Source organism: Pinus tabuliformis, chromosome 8, assembly GCF_031772625.1.
Source record: "Pinus tabuliformis cultivar Carrire ecotype Pingquan chromosome 8, CPIR1, whole genome shotgun sequence".
In the NCBI taxonomy this organism is placed as follows: domain Eukaryota; kingdom Viridiplantae; phylum Streptophyta; class Pinopsida; order Pinales; family Pinaceae; genus Pinus; species Pinus tabuliformis.
Window position 1 is genome coordinate 872,956,041 of NC_142294.1, and position 9,411 is coordinate 872,965,451.

The 9,411-nt window shown below is 38.3% G+C and overlaps 1 protein-coding gene across 4 annotated transcripts; it reads left to right on the forward strand.

The window, feature by feature from the left end:
- The first annotated feature begins 4,518 nt into the window (after window positions 1-4,518).
- On the forward strand, window positions 4,519-9,036 carry LOC149238340 (uncharacterized). 4 transcript variants are annotated; one of them, XM_089372993.1, is made up of 5 exons: window positions 4,519-4,824; window positions 5,151-5,313; window positions 5,534-5,977; window positions 6,115-6,231; window positions 6,383-9,036. In XM_089372993.1, the coding sequence occupies exons 2-5, from the start codon at window positions 5,296-5,298 to the stop codon at window positions 8,861-8,863; spliced, it is 3,060 nt and encodes a 1,019-aa protein (XP_089229119.1). In that variant the 5' UTR covers window positions 4,519-4,824; window positions 5,151-5,295; the 3' UTR covers window positions 8,864-9,036. The 4 variants fall into 4 exon arrangements, with proteins under 4 accessions (XP_089229119.1, XP_089229120.1, XP_089229117.1 ...); XM_089372994.1 differs by having other exon boundaries at window positions 5,197-5,313; XM_089372991.1 differs by having other exon boundaries at window positions 5,281-5,313.
- Window positions 9,037-9,411: the final 375 nt, after the last annotated feature.

Sequence of the window (9,411 nt, forward strand, 5' to 3'; positions counted from 1 at the left end):
TAACCCACAACATAATGGGGTGGCCGAGAGGAAGAACATAACTATTGTAGGGGCAACACAGGCAATGCTGCATGACCAAGGCCTACCACTTCACTTGTGGGCTGAGGTATGCAACACAACGGTCTATTTGCATAATAGAAGCCTGCATCGCATACTTGGGATGAAGACACCAGAGGAAGCTTTCTCCAATAAGAGAATAGACGTGGGTTACTTCAGGATCTTTGGCTCATTGGTATATTGCCATGTGACAAAGGATGCATGGAAGAAGCTTGAGCTGATAGCAAAGTTGGGGATATTTGTGGGGTACACTGATACACCTCACAACTATAAAGTGTACTTGCCTACCAAATGGAGGACAGAGGTTCGCAGAGATCTAAAGTTTGATTAGCAGAAGGCCATGCAAGTTTCCCTTTAGAGGGAGCTCCAACTACATGCTGTGGAGGAACTGTTGGTTCCTAAGGAGGAGGAGCCTCAGATTGATGCAAAGCAGCCACATGCAGAGGTTTTAGGAGTGGAGACATCCACTCAAGCAGAGTCTGCCAGAGATGGACAAAAGCGCACAAGAGAAGCTGACAGATTGTTGGAGGATGCGAGAGAGAATGTGGGAGCACCATCTTCTCAGCGCAGACAGAGGAGATCACCTGAGAGGTACATTGGATACATGGCCCTTGCTGGGGAATGTGTTGAGACCGAGCCATCTTCCTTTGAGGAAGTAGTGCAAAAATCGATTTGGGTTGATGCTATGGTGGAGGAATATGACTCCAGAGTTCGTAACAGTGTTTGGGACGTGGTTCCGAGACCGGAGAACAAGTCAGTTGTGAGTTCCCGTTGGCTTTACAAGGTAAAGCAAGCTGCTGATGGTAGTGTGGAGAAGCATAAGACAAAATTTGTTGCCTGTGGCTTTCCACAGGTCAAGGGGATTGACTATGATGAGACTTTTGCTCCTGTCGCAAGGTACTCATCTATCAGATCTATGTTGGCACTATTAGCACAAATGGGTTGGAAGATCCATCAGATGGATGTGAAGACTACATTCCTCAATGGCCAGATTGAGGAATAGGTGTACATAGTGCAACCAAAAGGTTTTGAGAGAGCGTTGTACTGGCTGAAGCAAGCACCTCGTGCTTGGTACACCAGGATAGACAACTACTTCACCAGGTTGGGTTTCACAAAGAGTGAAGCATATGCGAACCTGTACCATATCGTGGTGAAACGTAAGCTGTTGATCATCGTACTTTATGTTGATGATCTCATATTGTCTGGTGATGATTAGTTGATCGTGTCTTGCAAGGAGGACCTTGCAAGAGAATTCAAGATGAAAGAAATGGGTCTCATGCATTACTTCCTTGGCATGGAAGTGTGACAGAAGGATGGGGAATTGTTTGTGTCTCAGGGCAAGTATGCCAACGAGATACTCAAGAGATTCCACATGGAGAAGTGCAAGCCCATGTCGACTCCTCTAGCAGGTAACTAGAGGAAGGAGGTTGCTACTTTAAGGGAAGTGGTAGAGGCTACTGTGTATAGGCAGCTTGTGGGTTCACTGATGTACTTAGTGAACACACGACCAGATTTGTGCTATGCGGTGAACCAGCTGAGTCAAGCGATGGTTCAGCCTACCAAGATGTTTTGGAAGGTGACAAAGCATGTATTGAGATACCTCAGAGGCACATCTCAGTATGGATTATGGTACATACGGATAAAGGGAGTGAAGCTACAGGGCTTCACTGATGTAGATTGGGCAGGGAGTCCATCAGATCGGAAGAGCACATCAGGAGGGATTTTCAACCTTGGGTCAACGACAGTTTCTTAGTACAACAGAAAACAGAGGTCGGTTGCACTCAGCTCAGCAGAGGCATAATACATGGATGCAAGTCAGGCAGCATGTGAGGCCATCTGGATGCGGAAAATCATAGTTGGTTTGTTTGATCAAATGATGGATCCAACTATGATCTATTGTGATAATTAGAGTTGTATCAAACTCTCTGAGAATCCAGTGTTTCATGATATGTCCAAGCACATCGACATCCAGTATCATCATCTCAGAGACTGCGTAGCGAGAAGGATCATGTTGCTGTAGTGTATTTCGACAGAGGAGCAAGATGCTGACATTTTGACAAAGACATTGTCAAAGTGTAAATTCGAGTTCCATAGAGACAGGATCGGGGTGGCAGATAATTCCTTTCTTATTGAGAGGGATTGTTGAAATATGGCAACAAGAATATTCCGATTTAATTTGTCGTTGAATTAAATTGTGAATTAAAACTGAATTTAGTCTTAACAACTACTTGGAAATAATTAATTAATTTATTTTAAATTAATTAGTTGGAGAAATTCAAGTTAAAAGTCTTTTTGAAGTCATGCAAGAGTTATCCCTTAAATTAAGGAGATAAGATTGAGTTATATTTGAGTTGTAATTAGTTAACTAAGTTTACTGAGTTAAGTCCAGTTAAATTAGTTCCAAACTGTTTGAGGAACTAATAGTGAGTTAACAGTCAGTTGATGCATTAATGCACTCAACTAGTGCTACTCCAGTTAACTAAATATTCCCTCATCAGAAACTCATGCATGTCTATTTTGAGAAAGACCTAGTTGAGATTAATGTTTAAGGACAATGTACTATCAGTTGCATGTGTTTTCTCATGGAGAAAAATCATGCATGCAGTCAAGGATTTATCCTTGAGGATTGCGCAGTTTTGAACGAGAGTTCCACTTGGTAATAGGTAAATCATCCACAAGGAACAACGCAAGGAAATAGAAGCTTGGAGGGCAGAGAGGAAGGCTGGAGAGAAGCCAAGATTGCCTGTGAGCATCTATGAGGATTGTACTGAGAGCTGGCTAGCTATGAGAGCTAAGACTTTGTATAATTCCTATGTATTTCCACCATGTATGATAATACAATAGTGTGGGGTTTTTAGGTGAGGCTTTCCCCAAAGTATTTTCGTGTGTATTCTGTCATTGATTCTTCTTCTTCTGGTTATATTGTTTAGCTCGATCTTTAAGCTTCCGCAAATTGATAGTAGAAGTAGGTTATAATATTCTGCTTTGATTTATATTGCATTATCGGGTTAACCTATATCAGATTTTCTACACTAATTGTTTCGATGCTTATCATAATTTGATGTCTATGGATCATTTAATTTATAAAGCTGCCTTATAATTTAAATAAAAGTCAATAACAGTAGAAATGATTTAAACATCTAGATGCCAAAATCAAGTAATAAATACTCAACTTTAAATTTTGATATATATATGTTTAAGTTATGTATTAATTCATTTTATAATTAATAAAATAATAATAATATATATTTTTTGTACGTTGATTGGTGGTGTTTTTGATCGAAAAAATATTACATTGATTAACCCAGTGTTTGCAGGTGGTCTTAACTAGTGGGAAACCTTAACCTACCCAATGGGAAACCAGATTTGTTTATTGAATATCCATACCTTGGTGGTGCTTTTGATCGGAAAAATATTACATTGATCAGCCCATTATTTGTAGGTGGTCTCAACCTACCTAGTGGGAAACCAGATCTGTTCATTCACTATCCATACCAAAATTTAAACGACAACAAAATTTTCAAAATCACAAAAGAATAAATATCAACATCTGTGCAATAGTCTAAAACCATACTACATACTACATCATCAAACATGCAAGTGAAAAAAAATATGGTTAAAAAAATTTGGCCCCATTGAAAATTAATAATAAATTTAAAATAAAATTATATTTTTTTTGAAATTTTTAAAATCTTGATAATATAACATATATGATAAAATAAATATTTATATAACTGTATTATAATTTAAATAAAAATAAATAAATAATAAAATAAATATTTATATAGCTGTAATATAATTTAAATAAAAATAAATAAATACTAAAATACTTTGAATATTTAAATGCGAAAATCAAATAGTAAATGCTCAACTTTAAATCTGGATCATGATGCATATCCATCTTCTTATGATGAAAAAAATATAATAATCATTAAACTTTTAAAATGGAAATATAGATAAATTGTTAAATATTTTTATTTTATTTTTTAAGTAATTTTTTTGGGACCATAGATAACAAGTAAATTAAACGGTTTTTTTTGAAGGGAAGATTGCTGAAAATGGAAATATAGATAAATTGTTAAAATTGTTTTTTAGTTTTTAAATAAATTTGTTGGTAATTTACAACTCATAAATAACAAGTAAATAAAAAAGATATTTTTTTGGAAGGGAAGATGGCGCTAAGTTATCGTTGTAGGACGAATGTGAACCCTTCGTAGGACCGGGAAAGGTTCAACTTTCATCAGAGTTAAATTAAAAAAGAAAGAAAGAGCGATGACAGTTAAATTAGAGAAAGGGTTAAATTAGAGAAAAAGAAAAAGTCATGCATAAGACATTAATAACATGCCATGCTCACACATGATGAGAACCGTCAAATTAGAGGACCGACCAATATTTACCCATTATTGGTGAAATGTTCAATCCGATGTGATGTATATTAAATACGCTCCACTCCAGATCTCAAAATACCATTAAAAAATCGTTCGTAGACGAGTAGGTTAGGTTAGCGTGTGGAGGAACGATCCAAGTGATTTCGTGTAAGGTTACTGTCTCGTTATTTGGACCCCTTTCCACTACGCCACTCCCTTCTTAAATCAGCAGATTGTGCGACTCATGAACAACTGCGGTTGAATTTCATTTTTCCTGTAACTTATGGAAAGAGCCGGGGGTGAAAATTGAATTGACGCAGTCTCTATCGCGATTGGAATAGATCTAGATCTGCCAAGAAGCAGCCCTCTACGGCGAATATTCGAAGAAGCAGAATTCGCGGTAGGTTTCCCTAATTTCATTATCTTCAAGGGTATCTGTATCATTGTTCAAACCCTAGCTGTGCTGTTCCTGACTGAAATTTGCATAATTTGAGGTGTTGATTCCTTTTTCTTCTCAATTCAGAGGTTCAATAAGGCGATTTGGGGTTTTCCTTCGTTTTAAGGGCTCCCAGGGCGTTACTTTCCCTACTTAACGAACCCAATTTTGTTTTTGTTAAATGCGAATCAGGGTTTGATATTGATATTTTGTTATTTGCAATAATTTGTTCGGAGACCTGGAGTCTTCTTTTACGGTCTGATATCTTGAGCCCTTTTTTGGCGATAAAGCTTTTTCTTAAACAGTAATTTATGTTTTGGGACGTCATTGGCTTAGTCTTTTCCAACGGCATTTGGCAACGCGGTTGAGGAAATTTTTACAGTGATTTTTTGCTCATTCATTATAAATTCTGTCCTGCAGTTCTGAGAGGCAACAATGCAGAGTGAGTTCCAGGTACGTAGCCATTTTGATATGATTTAAATCTGAGCTTTATTGTATGGTTTACTTAAAATTTTTAGATTTATATTTTGACTATGCATACACTAGGGTCTGCATTGAGCGATTTTTCTTTTGCTTGCTGTTAAAAATCCCAGTCTGCGTTGGAATAAATTCCTACTGCTCTTTTAATTACGTTTTGCAGAAGGTTAAATTTTGTGTGCTCTGCTTAATATAGGTGGCTGATATGATGTACCCTAAAATGGTGGGTGGCTATAATCGTAAGTCCATATTTGTTGATGAAATGGAAGCTGAGGAATTAGGCATGTCGAGAAATGAGTTTGACGATCGGGTCTTTGGGAATACCGTAAATGAAGGCTATATTCCTGCATTTCTTGAGAATTATGATCACAACTGTGTTACTAAAGAGGGTGATGAAAGCTTTGAGGGTATGATTTTCATGTCTAACCGACAAACGAAAAAAGAGTGTTTCAACCGACAGCTCTTTGGCCTGCCAATTTCTCAGGCTTCTGTCGTGAAGCTGGTTAAACCGGGTATGAAATTGTTCTTATTTGAATATGAGCGGAGACAATTATATGGGGTGTTTGAGGCAACTTCCTGTGGAGCCCTTAATATTGAACGCGATGCATTTAAAACATCTGGTGGTTCATTTCCAGCACAGGTTTGCTATCGGCATTTCATCAAGTCTGTTCTTAGGTCTAGCTGTCTTGTTGCTTAAGTTGTGCTGGTCATTAGGATGGTATTTTGCAGGGGCTGTATAAGAGTTGCTGCTGACTTAATAATTTTGGCTTCCTCCAGGTTCGGATTAAAACTGTTTGGGAATGTAATCCTCTTTCAGAAGAGGATTTCAAGAATGCGATTTATAAAAATTATTTCACTCCAAAGAAGTTCAATTTTTATTTGTCACAGGAGCAGGTGGACGTCTTCATCCTTCTTGATACACCGCATTTTAAACTCAATAGTGTGTGTTTTATGATAGTCATCAGATAAAATATGTTTATTATATTTATTCTGGCTCTGAACGTAATGGTCAATTTATAACTTTTTTCCACTGATCTTGAGGCAGGTGTTAGAACTCATTCGGCTATTTTCATCACGGAGGATTGAATCGCAGGATTTGGAAGCTCCTGACCGTTTTGGTAGCAATGAGGATCTGCGTGAGAAATTGGATCGTCAACACAAGGCAACTTTGTTCCTGCAAGAAGTTAGAAGCAACATCTCTGCAATGAAATCCGATTCTACAAATGAAGAGGATGAAATGCTATATCCAGAAGATCGTTGCGTTGGGCAGGGGATGCGTGACAGTATAGATTCCCAACAAAGACTATTATTGTATTCCTCAGAACAACCTAATTTTTCTACTAGTTTTGAACAAAGACATGCGATGCAATCTGCTCAAGAGCGTAATGTCTCTAGTAATTGTGAGCAAAGATTTGCATTGCATTGTGCTCAACAGCGTGAGCAGTGTAATCTTTCTGGTAGTTGTGAGCAAAGAGTTGCTTTGCATTCTTCCCAACAGCCTAATGTTTTTAGTAGTGCTGAGCAAATACATGCATTGCATTCTGTTCAGAAGCCTATTTTTTCTAGTAGTCTTGAACAAGGACTTGCAATGTATTCTGTGCAGCAGCCTAATGTTTCTAGTAGCGTAGATATGACAAAGTCTGCATTTCAACCATCCTACATGAGAGGGTACCCAAATAGTGAGGAAAATAATTTAGTTTCAGGAAATGCTTTCACTAATGGTATTAAAACGAGTGATGAAATCGCTAACACTAACGGTATAGATTTTTACATTCCTTCTAACTATAGACACTATGACAGAATTCACTCCAATGAGATTGGAGGGCCACATGTTCCATTGTCCTTAAACTCTATGCCTGGGATCCACTCTCATCCCATCGATGAGAGGCTGTGGTTTGAACAACAAGAACTGAGCCAAGCTCCTTTAAACAAGTCACCTGTTAATCACAATAATGGAAGTCTGTTTTCACACATGGGTATTTTTCTGGAGGATGCACCTTCACAAGTTATGGAACAGCCCGAAGATCCTGTTTTACGGCCTAAGCCTTCCACTGCTGCAATGTCTTCTTTACGGACTGATAATAGTAGTACCAAAAAGGGAAGTGTTTTTACCCGTTTAAGGAGAGTCCCACAGAAAGATGTGTCCAATGACAGAGGCCATGAAGATCTGTTGAAACACAGTCGTGCTGCAAAATCAGATGTTCAACAATATCCACAGAAGCTTTTGAGGTCTTTGGGGAAAAAGAACGACATATTGGGAGAAGCACATGACAGGAGGATGGATATTGGGGTAAGAGATCGACAAATTGTTAATGGTGGCATTCCAATAAACTATAAGCAAAGGAGTAAAGTGAGCAGTGCTAGGAAAGAGTTGAATATACAGGGTGAAACCCAAAGTAAGTCTGTCCATGATAGTCTGGATAATGAGGTTACAGATGAAGAGATTGTTGATGATGGAATGAAAATAAACTTTAAGCGGAGGAGTGAAACTTGCAAAGGTATAAAAGAGTCAAACCTGCAGGATGAGAGCCATACTAAGTCTAATGACGAGGAACCTAATTCACATAGGCAGAAAAGAAGAAAACTAATTCGGCCAGACTTCAATAATCATATGGTGGATCAATCAAATGTTCTTCCTTTTCTTGTTCCAGAATCAGTTGAAAAGTGCCATGTTGAAAGCAAGATTTCGACTGGGCATGTTCTTCCTGTTCTCGTCCCAGAATCAGTTGAAAAGTGCCACGTTGAAAGCAAGATTTCGACAGGGCATGTTCTTCCTGTTCTTGTTCCAGAATCAGTTGAAAAGTGCCACGTTGAAAGCAAGACTTCGACTGGGCTAGAGAAGGATCCATGTACAAATTCTACTGTAAATGCAAGTGTTGATGTTGCAGAAGCAGCGGAGAAGTGCCCTGTTGAGAGCAGAACTTTAATTCAGCTAGAGAATGATTCAAGAACAAATGTTGAAGGTCTTCTAGATTCTGGTCCATGTCAATCTTGCCACGTCGAAAGCAAGATTTCGACTGGGCATGTTCTTCCTGTTGTTCCAGAATCAGTTGAAAAGTGCCACGTTGAAAGCAAGATTTCGACTGGGCCAGAGAAGGATCCATGTACAAATTCTACTGCTAATGCAAGTATTGATGCTGCAGAAGCAGCGGAGAAGTGCCCTGTTGAGAGCAGAACTTTAATTCAGCTAGAGAATGATTCAAGTACAAATGATGAAGGTCTTCTAGATTCTGGTCCAAGTACAAATCAAAGTACAAATCTTATTGTAAAAGGAAGTGTTCATGTTGCAGAAGCAGCGGTGAATTGTTCAAGAAAGTGTCCCATTCAAACTGAACATTTGAAACAGTCAGAGAATGATGCAGAGCCAAACTCTACTGTGGAATGCAAATTTTTGGTTCAACCAGAGAAAAATGATGTAAGTACAAACACTATTGCCGAAAATAGTGCAGCAGGCCCTTTAGATTCATTGTCTGTCACTGTTCAGGAAATTCCTGTCGTGAACAAAATTGAAGCGCAGGAAAAATAATTTTTTCCCTGTTCACTCGAGGCAGGCTCTCAATTTCATGTCTCTCTCTGTTTCAAGCAGAAATGTAATTAGAGTATGTAGATTCTCTTGGCATGACGCATGGGGCTTTTCCAAGCGAAGCACCCTCACCATTTTTGTTTTATAATTATAATCTAATTGTTTTGGTTGACAAATCTGTACACGCCTCTATCGAAACCTTTGGTCTGTTGGCAAACTGTTCCTGATTGCCCTTTTAAATTTCCATACAAATCTCATTTGAGTGAAGCTGTCGATGTACACACTATTTAATCCTTGCGGCAGAGTATTCTCCACTCGCTTTTTCTATATAGAAGCTTGAACAATTTGCTTCTATGACGCATAACATTAAAATTGCCTACTCATTTTTTTGTATATAGAAGCTTGTGTAAATTCCTTTTAAATGAATTAATCAGAATGCCGATGCCGCTGAGATATGTTGTTTGAAAACTCTGATATTGGCCGAGCGAGTAAAGAGTGCACGATATGATCCATGTTGACCTCTTGCCTTTGCATTACTCTTGCCTCCACCT

Excerpts from the sequence above, each read along its gene's own strand:
- LOC149238340 (XM_089372993.1), top strand. Across the intron at positions 5,978-6,114 it reads GTGGTTCATTTCCAGCACAG|GTTCGGATTAAAACTGTTTG; the intron begins GTTTGCTATCGG and ends GGCTTCCTCCAG. Across the intron at positions 6,232-6,382 it reads TTTATTTGTCACAGGAGCAG|GTGTTAGAACTCATTCGGCT; the intron begins GTGGACGTCTTC and ends ATCTTGAGGCAG.